General features: G+C 55.8%; 1 protein-coding gene across 1 annotated transcript in view; it reads right to left on the reverse strand.

Annotated features, from left to right (window-relative positions):
* Window positions 1-2,296: 2,296 nt before the first annotated feature.
* LOC135888153 (zinc finger protein 721-like) overlaps window positions 2,297-18,099 on the reverse strand; it is a 202,873-nt gene continuing 187,070 nt past the window's right edge. The window contains exons 5-6 of the mRNA XM_065415965.1: window positions 3,635-4,356; window positions 2,297-3,532 (exon numbers count right to left, since the gene is read on the reverse strand). Of these exons, the coding sequence (XP_065272037.1) occupies window positions 2,297-3,532; window positions 3,635-4,356 (1,958 nt within the window). The remainder of the gene's footprint in view (window positions 3,533-3,634; window positions 4,357-18,099) is intronic.

Raw genomic sequence — 18,099 nt, forward strand, 5'->3', positions numbered from 1 at the left:
CATTCTCTAATTGAAATCAAATGAATACTATCATTGATTATTTATATTATTCTAGTGCCTGTGAACCTCAGTCACAGACCACGACCCGCTGTGCCAGGCACCATACAAAACACAGACCAGATAATGCCTGCCTCAAGGAGTTTACAATCTAAGTATGAAGTCTTGACTTTTTGGGAGACTCCTGCACCCCATCTAAGGCCCATTCTGACTCGTGTTTTTTCAGAACAGAGGACTCCGGACTCTGGGAATATTGGAAACTTAAGCGCTACTTTATTACAGCTAGTGAAAAGCAAGAAACAAAATGAAAGAACCCTTCTGCCCACCCCGAATGCACTGATCCCGATCCAGGCGGCTGCATTTACAGGGGAAAGATATCAGAGTCCATGGCTGATTCTAGGTCCCGTCACTCCAAACGGTAAAGAGCCTTAAATTACAAGCAAACAGACAGACCAATGAATCCAGTTCTAAAAGCAAATGACCCAGCCCCAGGAAATTCCAGGATCGGGGTTTAATGGGAGGTAAGGAATCAGTTGTTACAGTTACAGGATATTGTAATGTTAACTCCTTCTCTGCTGACAGCCGATCTCCCAGGCAGGGGACAGGTTCCAGCAGGGCCTCTGTCTCCAATTCCAGTTCTGTCCCCTTGGTGCTAGTGTACCTGTGGGGGTGAGTGTGAGTGGACAACAGCTGGGCTGTCAGGCCTTTCTGCCTGTGGCTTGAGTAGAGGGGATTGGCCTGGATTCTGATGCGACCTGGACTATTATCTCTCCCGGCTTCCTTCTCAGGTCAGATTCGCCCTCTTGAGGAACTGGGGGGAGACACCTCCCTTTACTCCTTCTGCAGAGTCATTTGTAGCCACAGAGATCAGCACCTGCCGCCCCAGATATTTCTGGCTTCTCACCCGTGCAGCGAGTTCTCAGACACGGCTTCCCAAGACCAAACCCGGCCGTGTCCCAGATCCAGCCTCTCCCTCTCTCCTCCTTTCACTCCTATCTCATGTTGCTAATGGGATCGGGGTCTCACTTCCTTCCCCCGTGCGGGTCTCTGCCTCCCATGCTCGATTGTCAGTGTTGGTGTAGACAAAAATCCTGGAGTCTCCTGTGAAACCTCCCTGAATCAGAAATGTGAATAATCACTTGCCTAACGGTGCAAATGTGACACCACCGGGGGCTATTGGGGAACAGTATAAATGTACCATTCAGGCTGGGAGGCTGTTGGGGAATCATATAAAAGTGGCACTCAGGTTGGTGGGGGGGGAGGCTGGTTGATGGGGAATGGTATAAATGTGACACCCAGAGGAGCTATATTAATGTGATGCTCAACTGAGTGTGGAGATGAGATTCTTCCTTCCCACAATGCTCAGTCAGAGGCCGACTCTTCTTAGCCCTGCCAGCACCCCGATCTCCTGCACCCCCCCTGCACCCATCAACCATCCCCACCCAGTTCCCCAAACACAAGTCCCCACCTCTGCCAGCCCCCCAAATAGGTTGGTCACCTTTCTAATGGCTGGTAACCGGAGCCCTGAAGCCCCATCCCTTGCTCTGCTTCTTCCTCAAGGCCCTTCCCCCTTCTCCGCCTCTTCCCCCGAGGCCCCGCCCCTTCTCCGCCTCTTCCCCCGAGGCCCTGCCCCTTCTCCGCCTCTTCCCCTGAGGCCCCGCCCCCTTCTCTACCTCTTCCCTTGAGGCCTTACCCCTTCACCTCTTTCCTTGAGGCCCCACACACCTGCTCCGCCTCTTCCCTGTTCCCCCCCAATTAAAAAAAATGGACATCAGGGCTTGTCAAATGGCACCCGGACACACAAGCCAAAACCCAGACTGTCTGGGTGAAAACCACATGGGTGGCAACCCTACCCCCCAAGCACTCAATCCAGCCCCCTCCCAGCACCTCGTCCTCACCTCCTCCTTTGTGCTCCAGGTGCTTAATTCGCCCCCCTCCCCTGCTAATTCTCATCCCCCCACACCTCCCCAATACTCAAGTGACCTCCTCCCCTCTGGTTCCCATCCCCCTCAGGCGTGGGATCCGGGGGTGAGCCTGGTGCTCTCGGGGGTGACACATCCTCAGGCCAGTGGCGGCCGTGGGACAGGGCACGGGTGGGTGCGTGCGTGGCGGGAGACCACCTCTCGTTGATCAGACCGTATCCCTGCCCTGTGGGGCGGCTGGGTTAGCGCCCGACAGCTGCCAGGAGCACCCACTGTCTGTCCTAGAGAGGAGGGCCTGCTGCCTGTCCCCTGTTCTGGGAAGGGGGCGGGGGGCCACTGGCCCCAGTAAACAGCTCCGGAGAAGGACGGGAAGCTGGTTAGGAAGTAGGCGGCAGCTGGGGCCAGGCCTCCTGGGGCAGGGCGGACGCCCAGCCTGAGCTACCATCCCCCAGCCGCCACGGGGTGGGAGCCACGTCCGGGGCAGGGAAGGCTTTCATGCCCCATCCCCGCAGCCCCCCGGCAGTGTGGGGGAAGGGCACGGCTGCTGCTGTGGCGTCCTCCGCCCAGGCCGGGGGCTGGCTGCTCCTCCTCTCCCCTTCCCCCCACCAGGTTGGCAGGAGGGAGAGGGCAGCCTCGGCGGCGGCGGCGGCGGCAGGGCCTCTCTGTGCTTTGGCCGGGCCAGAGGGGGCGGAGTCTTTCTCCGCCTCAGCCCCACCCCCTCCCTTAAAGGGCCGGTGTTGGGTGGCAGCAGCGTGGGCGCGCTGGTGGCGGTTGCGGTGGGAGCTGCGGCTGAAGGCCTTGCCACAGTCGGGACACTTGTACGGCTTCTCGCCCGTGTGGACGCGCCGGTGCCGCTCCAGGTGGGAGATGAAGCCGAAGCTCTTGCCGCAGACGCCGCAGGGGTAGGGTTTTTCGCCCCGGTGGGCCCGCTGGTGGGCCAGTAGCTGGGCCCCTGCCGCGAACCGCTTCCCGCAGTCCTTGCAGCGGTGGGGCCGGCCGCCAGAGTGGACGCGCTGGTGCTGGGCCAGGGTGGAGCTGACGGCAAAGGCCTTGCCACACTCGTCGCATTTGTAGGGCCGCTCGCCAGTGTGGACGCGCCGGTGCCGCTCCAGGTGGGAGCTGACGCTGAAGCCTTTCCCGCAGTCCCCGCACTCGTAGGGCCGCTCCCCGGTGTGGATGCGCCGGTGCCGCTCCAGGTGGGAGCTCCAAGCGAAGCCCTTCCCGCAGTCCCCGCACTGGAAGGGCTTCCCGGCAGCATGGGATTTCTGGTGCTTGGCCAGTGCCGCTGGCTCACCGTAGCCCTTCCCGCACTCGGGGCAGCGGTGCGGCTTGTCGCCTGCGTGGACGCGCTGGTGCCGGTCCAGGTGGGAGCTGACGCTGAAGGCCTTCCCGCAGTCGCCGCAGCGGTACGGCCGCTCCCCGGTGTGGATGCGCCGGTGCTTGATGAGGGCCGAGCACCAGCCGAAGCATTTGCCGCACTCGCCGCACTGGAAGGGCCGCTCGCCGGTGTGAATCCGCTGGTGCTTCACCAACGAGGAGCTCTGTCCGAAGCCCTTCCCACACTCGGGGCACTTGTGGGGTTTATCCGCGCAGCCTGAAGGCGCCGGGGCAGGCTCCGGTATGGCGGCCGGCGGCGGCACGCGCCGGCGCCCACAGTCGGCACACTTGGTGGGATCCCTCCCGCTGCCGGCAGGCGCGGCCTGGAGCTGGGCCACGGTGGCGGCGCTGAGGTGGTAGCTCTTCCCGCAGTCGGCGCATTTCCGCGGCTTCTCCCCGGTGTGGACGCGCCGGTGCCGGTAGAGGTGGGAGCTGCGGCTGAAGCTCTTCCCGCAGTCGTCGCACTGGAAGGGCCGCTCCCCGGTGTGGACGCGCCGGTGCCGCTCCAGGTGGGAGGTGAAGCCAAAGGCTTTGCCACACTCAGGGCATTGGAAAGGCTTTTCCCCCCGGTGCTTCCGCTGGTGGGCCAGGAGGGCAGCGCCCAGCCCGAAAGCTTTGCCGCAGTCCTGGCACCGGTGGGGCTTGTCGGCGGCGTGGACCCGGCGGTGCTGGGTCAGGGTGGAGCTGACGGTGAAGCGCTTGCCGCACTCCTCGCATTTGTAGGGCCGCTCGCCGGTGTGGACGCGCCGGTGCCGCTCCAGGTGGGAGCTGACGCTGAAGCCTTTCCCGCAGTCCCCGCACTCGTAGGGCCGCTCGCCGGTGTGGATGCGTCGGTGCCGCTCCAGGTGGGAGCTCCAGTTGAAGCCCTTCCCGCAGTCCCCGCACTGGAAGGGCTTCCCGGCCGCGTGGGACTTCTGGTGCCGGGCCAGCGCCGCCGGCTCGCCGAAGCTCTTCTCGCACTCGGGGCACTTGTGGGGCTTGTCGGTGGCGTGGAGGCGCTGGTGCCGGATCAGGTTGGACCGCTGGCTGAAGGTCTTCCCGCATTCGGCGCAGCGGAATGCCTTGTCCACCCCCGTGGGCGCCGGCGGCTGCTTGAGGACTCCTGTCTGGCCGGCAGGTTTGTCCTGATTCTTCCCCTCCAAGTTCTGCAGTTTCCCATCCGGCCCTGGGCTGGGATTCTCCACCTCCTCTTTGTCCGATGATGTCTCCTGCAGCTCTGTTTTCCCAGGAGATCCTGGTGGCTGCTCCTCCTCTTCCTCTTCCTCCTCTTCTTCCTCCTCCTCCTCCTCCTCCTCTTCACTCGCTGACCCTTCGCCTGCAGGGAAAGAGAATCCAGATGTGAGTCACGAGGGAGGAGGGTCTCCCCACTGCAGCATGTTGTACCAGGGGGTGAAATGATGCTAACCCTAAGGGTGTGAAAGGAATCATCGTCATTCCCTGTACTGGGGGGTGCAATGTGGTAGAACCTAGAGAAACTGAGAGAGATCAGGGCCCCATTGTGCCGGGCGCTGCACAGACACACAGTGAGAGACAGTCCCTGCCCCAGCTGAGATCAGGGCCCCATTGTGCCGGGCACTGCACAGACACACAGCGAGAGACAGTCCCTGCCCCAGCTGAGATCAGGGCCCCGTTGTGCCGGGCGCTGCACAGACACACAGCGAGAGACAGTCCCTGCCCCCGCTGAGATCAGTCGTTGTGCCAGGCGCTGCACAGACACACAGAGAGAGACAGTCCCTGCCCCTAAAAGCTCACAGTCTAAATATTTCACTTATATATGGTTTTCTCCTGGGCTTTACTCCTGCTCACCTGGACTGCTGCTTCTCGGGATCTCCCTGTCCTCAGAGGCCTGGAGATCTGGGACCCACGGTTCTTCCCCTCGTTCCATCCAGGAGAGCAGGTCAGGCTTAGAAATCGGAAATCCCGCTGGCAGGAGGAGAGAAGAGGACAGATTAAGTGTTGATGGGATACTAATCAGGCTGGGTTGATTGTTTTACAATAGCACATAGAGGCTCTAATCGAGATCAGGGCCCCGTTGTGCCGGGCGCTGCACAGTCACACAGGGAGAGACAGTCCCTGCCCCAGCTGAGATCAGGGCCCCATTGTGCCCGGCGCTGCACAGACACACAGGGAGAGACATGAATTGACTCCAGCACATGGTCCGTGGTTAAGAAAGGGGCTGGACCATCTCCATGACATGCATTTGACACCCTGACCTAGGTAGACAGATCAGAAAGACACAAAGGGAAAATGCTACAAACTCAGTATCTTTCCCCTAACTCCCTTTCAAAGCCCAAGGTCGTGGATTATCATTGTGGGCCCAAATCCTGTGGGATCTGGACACAGGAATCCGTCAGGGTTTTTGGAAATTCCAGCCTGAATTATTCAGCTGGGTGAAAGCCTTCCCCATGGAAGCCCCTCAGCCAACAGATCCAGTACAAAATCCCCTTGGCTTCAAGTAGCAAGAGCCACTGGTCATTCTATTTCTGAGACAATCACAACCTGGCATCCCTTAAAGGGACCTGGGTGGGCACAGGGCGTCTGGGTGAATAACAGATGTTTTGGTTCACTGCATATTCCAAAGAAATTGAGGGGGGAAAAAACATTGTTTCGGGTGGAACCAAAAATGATTTCCTTTTTTTTTTTTTTAAATTTTGGGGAAACCAAAAAGGTAAAAAACCCCGGACACAACATTTCCTTTTGACAAAACGCCAACCGTTGTGTTTGGATTTTGACCGTTCTGGAACGGTTTTTCCTGGCTCGTTGGTTCCCTTAAAGAAAAGGAGACGTTTGAAACAAAATGTCCTCTCGAAGCGGAAAATTGGACTGTTTCGTTTGGGAAAAGGTCGAAACGCTTCAATTTTCCAGAATTTTTAAAAAAGTTTTATTCGACCGCAACAGGCACCAATTCGCACAACGCTTCGGGGTCGCTGCCGCTGTAGTTTTCGTCCACAAAAAGGTTCCTCCAAAACATTTAATCCACCTCTGCTCGGGGCTTCCAGGCCTTGAGAGGTGACTCAAATAGCCCCCCCCCCCCCCCCGAGTCACTAACGGCTTTTGCAAATCTCTCGTCGCCTCCAACTCGCAGGGACTTACCCGACACCAGCTCCCTGCGGTGGGATTCGGCCATCGCGGTGATCCGCGGCATGCTGATGGCCATCTCTTCTGCTAACAAGAAACGGATGAGACGGCGATTAGACGCACCGCAGGCTGGGACGGTCTTGCCTGGGACAACCACCAGCCCAGCTCCCCTTCCCTTAGCAAAAGCAGCGCAAGGCGAAAGAAGACAGATCAACAGTGCAAGATCTGCTCCATTACCGTTGACTTTCCATTGACTTCAGATCTCTCTTACGGGGCTCCCTATTGCCACAGGATCTGAGTTCCTTTCAGTGTCTAATTAGGCTTTGGGAGAATTCAATTTTTATTTCGGTATCATTTGGACGGAGAACATCCATGTTTATTTTTAAGCATTTTTTAAAATTATCATCAATTTCAGTGCTCACGGTTGTGGGAAATTATGGGGGGCGACCCCCGAGAATAATTCTCTAATGACAGTAGACGTTGCGATTCAGAAAGTTAAAGCTTTATAATGGTTAACACACAACTGGTCAACCTCACATCAGATCTTGCTCTAGGTATTATTTCGGGGCAGTTCTCTGGCCTGTATTAGGCAGGAGGTCAGACAAAATGGATACAATGGTCCCGTCTGGCCTAGGAATTTTACAAAGTAAATTGCCTTAAATCAAACTCTACTAAATTCTCCAGCAGCATTTTCCTTGCTTTGTCCAGCCATGAATTTTGACAATTATCACTGGAAATACTGTTTGCCAGAAGTTGGAAATGGGATGGGATCACTTGATGATTCACTGTTCTGTTCATTCCCTCTGGGGCACCTGGCACTGGCCACTGTCGGAAGACAGGATACTGGGCTAGATGGACCTTTGGTCTGACCCAGTATGGCCATTCTTAGGTTCTTATGAAATAGTTTTTCCTTGCTTTGTGCATGTGCGATGAAATTGATGTTTCCCGACATTCACCAGTAGCAGTCGAATTCTGTCTGTAACATATTGTCCTCTATATAGGTAGAGCCCTGCCAAATTCACGGTCCATTTTCGTACATTTCACGGCCATAGCGTTTTTAAAATCTTGAATGTCACGGTTTCAGATATTTAAATCTTAAATTTCACAGTGCTGTAACAAAACATGAATAGGTATTTAAAAACGGCAAAATATAAACACGCAAAGCCCTGAAGACTCAGCGTTTCTCAAACTCGGGGTCCCAACCCAAAAGGGGGTTGCAAATCTATTGTAGGGGGGTCACGGTATTGCCACCCTTACTTCTGTGCTGCTTTCAGAGCTGGGCGGCCGGAGAGCAGCAGCTGCTGGCCAGGTGCCCAACTCTGAAGGCAGCACTGCCGCCAGCAGCAGCACAGAAGTAAGGGTGGCAATACCGTGACCCCCCTACAATAGCTTTTCGACCCCCTTTTGGGTTGGGACCCCCAGTTTGAGAAACGTTGTGTACTTTTGTATACTTTTACCCTATAGTATAGAGTAAAAGCACACAAAAGGCCAGATGTCATGGTCCGTGACACGTTTTTCATGGCCGTGAATTTGGTAGGGCCCTAAATATAGGGCAGAGCTGTTATCCCCATGTTACAGACCAGAATCTGAGGCCCAGAAACACTAAGGGTGCGTCTACACAGCAAGCGGCAGTCTGCGGCACTGAGTCCCAGAGCCCGGGCTGACAGACTCCGCTCCGGCGCTGAAAATAGCCATGTAGACGTTCAGGTCAGAGCTCGGGCTCTGAAGCTAAGGGATGGGGGCGGGCTGTCATTGGCCGTGTAGATGTTCCCTAAGTGACTTACCCAAGATCACGCACACAGAGTCCGTGGCAGAGCAGGGAATCGAAGGCTGGTCTCCCCCACCCGACGCAGAGACCCTCACCACTGCACCAGGCTTGCTCAAACAGCAAGAGCTCACGGCATGTCTACATTACACCATCAGTCTGGACCCTGGCTTGTGAACAGGGTGTTTCCAAGTCCATGCTTGAGCGTCTGCACTACATTGTAAATCTGGGCTTATAACTGCTAGCCCCGGGTCTCACAGCCAGGGCAACGCGTCCACACTGCACTCGGGTTTGCAGCTTGAGCTGTGTCCACACTGCAAAACGACAGGGCTTGGACCTGAGCCACAGCGGGACTCGGCCTCTCACCCAGCTAAGTCCTGAGTGCTCGCCGACCCGAGTCAGAATGATTTGTGTGCAGACAGAAGAGGGGCTTGGGCTGAAACCAGAGTCAGAGCCCAGGCTTAATGAGCAGTGTAGACACACCCTAAAAGAACTCCGCAGGGGAAAGATCTCTGGCTTGGATTCTCCAGGTGCAGAGACAAGGGGAAATCTGTAAGGAGGCAGGGCTGGGAAAAACTGAGCAGATACTTGCTAGCCAGAGGTGCAAACCTACTAGCCACTGTGAAGGAGAAGTATCTACAGCCCTTCTGCCCCCACTGAAGTCTCTAGGGAGGTTAGCAACTTGGCTGTTTCTGAATGTCCCTCGGGGAGAAGACGGGTGTGTGGTGTGGAAAACGGTCTCTCTCTCTCTGTCTCTCATGAGATCTCTAGGGGCTGAGCTTCTCCCTGCAAAAATCCAAGGCGCTCACGTTCCTTCAGGCCTATCAGACAAACCACTAAGCGAGGGAGAGTGAATCCTTACCCAGAGATATCAGCGTCTCATAATTCTCCTGCATGGCGTCCTTGCGGAGGGCTCTCCGCCAGCCCACTGCACCCTGCAGAGAGGCGCAGACTCCTCATGGAAAGCCACCAGCTCCTGGGGAAAAAAATAAGCATCCCCCACTCAGTACCAGCTGCTCCCTGGAAAATCCCACCAGCTCAGGATGGCAGGCTGGTTGCTCTGCTCTGGAATCTGGCGGCGGTTCCTGAAATCAGCAATTCCCCAGTTTTGGGGGGGACTAGGGCTCCGTCCCCACTCGAGCCAGGTGGCCACCAGAATTTCCGTTTCAAGAGAAATCCTGGGATTTTGAAATTGGCTTTCATTCCGCAAGGAGAAAAATGTCCAAATGGCCTGTTAAAAAACAAACAAACAAAAATCGCCCTCTGTCGGGGCAACCAAAATGTTTTATTTCAATAAAACTGCAATGTTTCATTTTGATGTGGGCTTTTTAAAACGGTACGTTCTATTGTACTTTATAATAGAACAAAAAACAAAATAAACTTGGGGAAAAATTCAGTCCTTTTGAAATGAAATTTTTGCAGAAATCGACACGTTCCTGCAGAATGTTTTGATGTTGAAGAAATGGCGTTTTCTGGTGGGAAAACGTTCTCTTGGACATTTTTTTGGAACTACTCTGTTCCCATCCTCCGACTCTGGGATGTCTAACCCAGGAGAACATGAGGTGGGGTTTCTGTCTCCCTCTAGTGGCTGCACCGTGCAACAGCCAATGCCCCAGTGTACCCCAGGCTAACAGCCTGCGCGTTTTTGTCTCCCTCTAGTGACTGCACTGTGCAACAGCCAATGCCTCAAAGTATATATTGCAGGCTAACAACAGGTGATTTTTGCCCCATCCCCCTTACTAGCTTCACCGTGTCCGCCACAGATTATGAGCTACAGAAACTGGGTCTTTAGATTTACGTCGTCAGATCCAGCCGTCCAGACTTCAATCCTTGTAATATTATATGCACATTTTTATACAGTGTGGAAGGATGACTGACATAAGCCGATGGTTGGGAAGGGATCGAACTCTGAATCCTTCAGGACTTACACTAACCCCTGGCTAAGAGGGTTAGGGAGGGATCTGAATCCACCATTGTCTGCTAGGCCAGTAGTTTTCAGCTGGTGGTCCGGAGATCCCTGGGGCTTCGCAGACTATGTTTAAGGAGTCCGCGAAAGGTTGTTGTTACCATAGGCCACTGGTTCTCAACCTGTGCTCCGCAGACCCCCTGGGGTCCGCAGGTCTAAGATTTCCAAAGGGATCCACACCTGCATTTGAAATTTTGTAGGGATCCTCAAATGAAGAAAAGGGTCGAGAACCCACTGCGCTAGGCGGTTTTCTGGAGCGGCTGATGCCGCCAGAAAGGCCACAGCTCAGCCTGGCAATTCCTTGTCTGTTCCTTGCTGGATGTTTTTAAGACCCCCCCCCCCAACACAGAGGGATAGCTCACTTGCTTGAGCATTGGCCTGCTAAACCCAGGGTTGTGAGTTCAATCCTTGAGGGGACCATTTAGGGAACTGGGGTAAAAATCTAATAAATTTGTTAGTCTCTAAGGTGCCACAAGTACTCCTGTTATTTTTGTCTGGGGATTGGTCCTGCTTTGAGCAGGGGGTTGGACTAGATAACCTCCTGAGGTCCCTCCAACCCTGATATTCTGTGATTCTGATTCTGACAACGCTGGGTCTCTTTCTTCCGGTGCAGATCTGGCCCCTCCCCAGCAGGACTAAACCCACCGGGACCCTGTGCCAAAGAACAGTGTCTCCGAGCCAAATGCTAGGAAAGGGGCTGTTTGGGGGGGATTTTCCCTGACACTGTCCCCTCAAAGTGGCGGGTTTGGGCAGGAACTGGCTTTTCCTCTCTCAGCTCCACAGCTTGTCCCCAGGAAAGTCAAGTCTCCCTGGGGTGATGCCAATGGGTCAGGGCAGATTTGGTGGGTGGGGGCTGGGAGCCTCTTGCCCCCTTTCTGACTCCGCCCCCCCCTTTTCTGTCTCCTTCCCCCCCTGCCTGGGAGACTTGGCTCTGATTCCTGGGCGGGTTTGCTCCCCCCCTTTCCTGCCTGGCCCCAGCGCTTCCCCCGGGTCTCCCCATCACCTGCAGGCTCCGGCTCAGGGGCTGGTGTGCGCAGAGCCCGGGGCTGGTTCCAGCCCCCCGGAGAAAGTCCCCCCCGCCCCAGGGCTGGGCGCGGAGGGGGCTCGGATCCAGGTCTCTCCCCAGGTCAGCAGCGGCTCAACCCCCGGCTGGCTCCCGGAACTGCAGCTACATCCGTCTCGCCCAGGAAACTCAACCCCCGGAGGTAGCAGCGAGTGCAAGGAAGAAACGCAGCAGCCCGTGCAATAAGGAGGGCCCTCTAGTGGGGACAGCCAAGGGGGGACCCCCCCCCCGCCAGCCAAGGGGGGACCCCCCGCCCCCATCCCCAGGCTCCCCAACCTCGGGGACAGAGCTGCCAACCAGGCAGGAGCCCAGTGCCTGGAGCTTTCACCACACGACCTGATCTTTCATGAGCCACGAATCTTTAATTCCTGGAGACTCCAGGGCCACCCTGGAAGGGTTGGGGCATCCCACACCGCGGCCTCCCCCGGGACCCCGTCGCCCCCCGGCCGCGGAGAGCAATCAGGGGAAAGGGCAGTCGCTCCCCCCTGGGGTCCCGGCCACAGCCCGGCCGAAGAGAGGTCCAAGCGCTGCGTCACGCCGGCAAATCTTCGGGCCCACTTTGGGGTCTCGTTCGAGGGCTTCTCCGCCCGCCCAGAGGTTCCCGCCTCCGGAGACGCCCGCCAGGGCTCGCTCGGAGCTTATAGCGTCAGAGAAACGCAGGGCCGGGAGAAGTCAGCCCTTAATACACTGGAACAGGGGCCCGGGGCCTGCTTGGGGGGCTGTGAGCAGGTTTCCGGGGGGCCACCAAGCCGGGCTGGCATTAGATTCGCTGGGGCCCAGGACAGAGAGCTGAAACCCCACCGCCTGGGGCCAGTCCCGGGTTTACAATGGCACCAGTGGTGCCACGGAGCCAGGCCCATGCTCAGAAGGGGTCCCAGCCGGCTCTGCTTGCACTGGGCCCCGAGACCCTGCCAGCCTGCTTGCTCCCTCCCCCACCCCCACTTACTCCTCTCGACCGGCCAGCCAAGGGCTCCTCTCCGCTCCCTGGCCCCACTCGCCGGCTCCTCTCTGCTCCCTGGCTGGACCCCAGCGCACCTCCGGCTCTGGGCAGTCTCTGCTTCCCACCACCTGTGGGGCCCCACCTGTCTCCCCGGAGCTGAGCCACCTGGGACTGGTGCAGAAGCCTGGTCAGGGTCGGTCAGTTGGAGGGGGGCAGTATGGGGGGCTTGGCTGGGCTGCTCCAGGCAAGTGGGTCCTGAGGAAGCCCGGCTGGGGCAGGCCCTGGCCTGGCTGATCTCACCACTCTTGAGGGGCCAGAGCGATTCCCGGCCCCAGGACCAGCCCTGGCTGCACTGCCAGCTTAACTTGGCAGCCGCAGTCACCTCCCAGCAGGGCCGGTGAGTGCGGCCGGGAGGCAGGGCATGGGGGAGGGGGTCTCTGGGGGGTCTGTGGGGGGGGGTGCTGGTGTGAGGGAGTGGGGAAGATCTGTGTGTGTCAGGGCACTAGGGAGTGGGGGTTCTGTGGAGGGTGCTGGGCAGTTGTGGTGAGGCAGTGGGCAGAGGGGCGCTGGGCAGAGGTGGTGTAGTGCAGGGTGCTGTGAATTTGTGAGAGGGTCTGAGGGCTATGCTGGGCATAGTGGGTCTGGGGGGGCTCTGGCCATAGGGAGTTGCGGGGCCGCTGTTGGGCAGGGGTGGGGGCTGTGTGGCATAGCATGGGCCCACCTCCAAGGGCAAGGGGCGCGCTGGTAGCACAGGGCCGGGCGGGCCACTGTGCATCTGGCAACTGCCAGTTTGTCCTCACACTGGGCTGGGCGGAGCGGGGATGCCCCCGCCATGCCATGCCCCATTGCTACCAGCCGGCCCCTCATTCTGGGGACCGACCTGTCTGCGCCAGCTCCATTGTCCCCAAGGGGGACCACAAATATATTTGGCGCTGGGCCCACAAAAGGTGAATCTGGCCCTGCCTCGGGGCTGAAACTCGGGGCCCTGAGCCCCGCCACCTGGGCTGAAGCTGAAGCCTGAAAGAAAAAGGTTGAGAACCCCTGCATTGGAAGGCTGTAAACACGCCCAGGTTTTTTTTAAACCTTTCCTTCTAGGGCAGGTTTTCTAAACCTCTGATCCTGTTTGTTGCTCTCTTCTGGATCCTCTCCAATTTGTCCACATCTTTCTTAAAGCACAGTGCCCAGAACTTGACACCGGATTCCAGCGGAGGCCTCCCCAATGCAGAGCAGAGCAGGACAACGACCTCCCATGTCTTACGTACGACACTCCGGTTAATACACCCCAGAAGGATATTAGCCTTCCTCACAGCTGCCGTCACATTGTTGGCTCATATTGAATTTGCGATCCACTAGAACCCCCAGCTCCTTTTCAGCAGTACGGCTGCCTAGCCAGCTAGTCCCCCACTTTGTAGCTGTGCATTTCATTTTTCCTTCCTAAGCGTAGCATTTTGCACTTGTCTTTATTGAATTTAATCTTGCTGATTTCAGGCCAATTCTCCCCTTTGTCAAGGTCCTGTGATTTAAAACAGGTTTAAAACAAACAAAAGGCAGTATTTCTTCACACAACGCACTGTCAACCTGTGGAACTCTTTGCCAGAGGATGTTGTGAAGGCCAAGACTATAACAGGGTTCAAAAAAGAACTAGATTAGTTCATGGAGGATAGGTCCATCGATGGCTATTAGCCAGGATGGGCAGGGATGGTGTCCCTAGCCTCTGTTTGCCAGAAGCTGGGAATGGGCGACAGGGGATGGATCACTGGATGATTCCCTGTTCTGTTCATTCCCTCTGGGGAACCTGGCATTGGCCACTGTCAGAAGACAGGATACTGGGCTAGATGGACCTTTGGTCTGACCCAGTGTGGCTGTGCTTATGTTAATATAAAATAATTATAATTAATATATAATATAAATGAACAGAATGTTTTTATTGGCCTGAAACAATTTTTCCATTCGGCAGGAAATGTTGAAATTTTTTTGTTTGTTTTCATTTCAGAACAGAAACAATTTCAAAATCGCGGCATTTCCCCTGAAACGGAAAATTGGGTTCCCACCCAGCTTTATTCGTCAGCCAGCCCCTTCTATTGCATTATGCATTGCTGCCACTAAGGGGTATTGCTTTCACATGTATTCACCAGTGTATCACAGAGATGAACGAATTTGGGGAGAAATTGGGACGGAAATCCCCCCACAACCACGGCCCAAGTTGGGCTCTGGGTTTGGGTCAGTTCTGATGAGCTCTGATCAGCATATGAGAGATTCCTTTTATAAGAAATCCCACAGCATGGGTTATCAACGTTGTTTGAACCTACGATCATTAACAATGCGGCACCGACCTCTGCCACTCCAGCTAAAGGCTGGGCTCCGTTAGGCGGTAGTAGTAATATGCCATTATCCTGTATGTGTAGCCATCACTAGCGGAGAGGGATGCAGCACAAGTGTGTTTTTGACAATGTCTTACACTGGAAATTCTGTCTGGTGTACCTACCGCCCCCGTTTCTCCCTCTTCCACCTACAGAACCATTCGGAAGTATGTCAGAACAATTGGCCTGGCATTGAACCGTTACTCTGACAGGAATGGCGAGGCCCGGTACCTGGTGAATAAAGTCTGGGCCAGGGTCAGCGAAGTGGAGAGGAACCCAGACGTTCTGGGCCATCCTGTGCGACTCTCAGAGCGAGGGAAATCCTCCGTGGAGCTGTTCTACGAGGCTCTGAGAGATGCGAGGCCTTCGCCCCGTTATACAACACAGTGCTGCCCCATTCTCCGGGTCTCTGATGTACTCCCTTTTCCTGCTATCTGAGCACCCCTGGGAGGTCGGGCAGTGCCATTATCCAGAAGTAAAACAGAGAGGCTTAAGTGACTTGCCCAAGGTCATCTGTGGCGGAGCAGGAATTGAACCCACATCCCCAGATGTAACTGTAAACGGAATGATCATCACGCGGGGGTGTTTCCAATGGGGTCCCGCTGGGATTGGTTCTTGGGCCTACTATAATTTAAGACTTTTATCAACGACCTGGAAGAAAACATAAAATCATCATGGATCAGGTTTACAGATGACACAAACATTGCGGGTGTGGTAAATAACCAAGAGGAGAGGTCACTGACACGGAGCGATTTGGTAGACTGGGCCCAAGCAAACAATATCTATTTTAATACAGCTAAATGTAAACATCTAGAAACAGGAATGCAGGCCGTACTTACAGGGTGGGGGACTCTAACCCGGGAAGCAAGGACTGAAAAAGATGAAGGGGTCGTGGTAGATAACCAGTTGAACACAAGTTCCCGGTGCGACACTATGGCGAAAAGGGGTAATGTGATCCTAGGATACGTAAACAGGGAAATCTTGAGTAGAGATCTATCTCCAGCGTTGGGAGGGGAGTGGGATCTACTGGTTGGTGCAGGGGTCAGGGGCAGGGCTGGGAACCAGGACTCCTCAGCTCTCTATTTAGCTCTGGGAGGGGAGGGGAGTCTAATGGGTTAGAGCAGGGGTGGGGTGGGGTGGGAGGGGCTAGGAGGCAGGACTCCTGGGTCATACTCCCAAAGCTGTCATTCAATTAACATCTCAGCTTCCCCATCCTGAGCCCTTTCCTCCCTGGTAGGGCTGCACCGTGCTAATTGGCTTAATGAGCATTTGTAAAACTATGGGCGATCCCAAGATTAAAAGGTCCCAGAGCAGCGCAAGGTGTTATTATTATTAATCAGCTCCCTGAACCGCATGAGTGTCTGGGGCGTGGGACACCTGGCAGCCCGGGAGGCGAAGCCAGGATGGACGTGCGGTCCCGAGCCGGAGACACGGCCCTGTGACCGCAGCCAGGGCTGTCCCAGTCTGTCGGACCCATCTTTCCGGTTCCTCTAGGGCTCCATTGATTTCCTCTGGACCCTTACGGAAGATGGCGCTGGGCGGGGAAGGAGGCTGAACCTGATGCTTAAGTGGGAATGAGGCCAGATGGCCCCAGGTCTGCTATTGTTAGAAGGAGACTTGGGGTAATTTACGTACCTTCAGTGTTTAGGGTCCAGTGTGTGGATAGTTCATTATTTTTTGTCAAGGTCCAAATTTTTTGATCAAGGTACAGGCAAGGGCCAGGCTCCAGAGAAAATAATACAAAAATAACAACAAAAATGGTACTAATGGTCAATAAAAAGATTTTGCCATCCGTTCTAAAGCATCTGACGGTCTGGATTTGGCCCACAGTCCGCCTACTGACTACCCCTGGTCTAGTGTTATGTGTGTTACAGTAGCGCTTAGACCGGGCTCCACGTGGGGAGTGGGGTCTAGTGGTTGGGGGGCTGGGAGTCAGGACTGGGGGTTCTGTCCTCAGGGCACTGCACGGACCCTGACCGAGATCAGGGCCCCCGTTGGGCTTGGCACTGCACAGACCTTGTCTGAAAGCAGCAGCCCCCAAACCTTTTGTTTTCATCACACACAAAAACCAACAAATTAACCCCCCCCCCAAAAACCAACAACAACAAAAAACCCACAACTTTTTAGTCCCCCTACAATTTTTTTGTAGTTGCTGAAAAGCTAAACAACGGTCTGCATTTGGGTTTTCAATTTAGACGTTTCGATGAAATCAGACATTTCCCTCCTGTGTGACAAACCGCCCCCCTTTGCCCCACCCCCATTTTCAACCCGCTCTGCAGCAGACATGCAGGGCCGCCCAGAGGATTCAGGGGGCCTGGGGCAAAGCAATTTCGGGGGCCCCTTCCATAAAAAAAAAGTTGCAATACCATAGAATACTATATTCTCGTGGGAGCCCCTGTGGGGCCCGGGGCCTGGGGCAAATTGCCCTACTTGCCTCCCCCCTCTGGGCGGCCCTGCAGACATGACCCTGCTCTCACGTATGACCTGGCATGGCTTCTGCGACTCCCGTCCTGATGGCAAACAGGCAAGCCATGGGAAGGCTGTGCACCCCTTCTGGAGCGGGGAGATAGCCAGAGGGCCTTGGTCTTGGGGCGGGGTCTGATTTGTCACTCTACTACTTTACTGAGCTGGGATCAGTCTTCGGGTAGCTCCGTGATGCAAACTGGGTGTAAAGCCACAGATGGCGGGGGAGGGGGAGGGGGAGCAGACCAGATAGCAAATGTGACAAATCAGGACACTTTTTTGGGAGTGGGGAGGGAGGGGAAGTTGTGTATATAAGACAAAGCCCCTAATATCGGGACAGTCCTAATAATATCGGGATGTCAGGTCACGGGGAGGCGGGGGGAATCTCCCCAGAGCAGGGCAAAGGTCCCAGGCAGGGGTCCCCTCCAAACTGGTTGGCGAGGGCTGGTCACGTCTGAAAGCCGCTTGTGTGTGTCGGTCGGTCGGAAGAATTCAAGGAACGCGTGGGGAGCTGTCGGGATGGAATGTCCTGAACCAGACGCCCCCACGACCTTCGTCACCCTCCAGGACTGATTACGAAATCGGCCCTGGCACCATCTAGCGTGTTACAACATCCCCGCTGGATGCCTGGCGCTGGGTGCTGCTAATGAGGAATGACAGGGTTGGGTCGAGGGGGGCGGCTTTCCCCTCTAGGGGGCGCTTGCTCTGTTCTGGCCCCAGGGCAGGGCGACTGGCTGGCAGGGGGAGTGAGGGAGATGGGATGGGGGTCTTTCCCCTCTAGGGAGCGCTGGGTCTATCTGTATCAGCAAATGTGTGTGTGTTGCTGTCTCGCACGCTCATGTGCACACACTGACACAATCACTGCAGGTGTCTCTGTGTATTGTGGTCGCTGTGTGTGTCATTGTGTCTGTGCCAGCCTGTCTATGTGTAGTGCCAGATCTGTGTGTGTGAGTGCAGTGTGTGAGTGCAAATGTCTGTGCATTACTCTGTGTGTGTGCGTTGCTGCCTGAGTGTGTATTGCCAGATCCATGCCCAGTGTGTGTGGCTAGTGCGCTCTGTCTCTCTGTGGGAATGTGTGTTTATGTGTGCACCAGCGTGGCTGCGTATTGCCATCTCTGTGCCAATGTGTGTTGTTATTTGTGTGTGTTTGTCAGTGTGTGCGTTGCTC

The sequence above is a fragment of the Emys orbicularis genome, chromosome 13 (assembly GCF_028017835.1).
Source record: "Emys orbicularis isolate rEmyOrb1 chromosome 13, rEmyOrb1.hap1, whole genome shotgun sequence".
In the NCBI taxonomy this organism is placed as follows: domain Eukaryota; kingdom Metazoa; phylum Chordata; order Testudines; family Emydidae; genus Emys; species Emys orbicularis.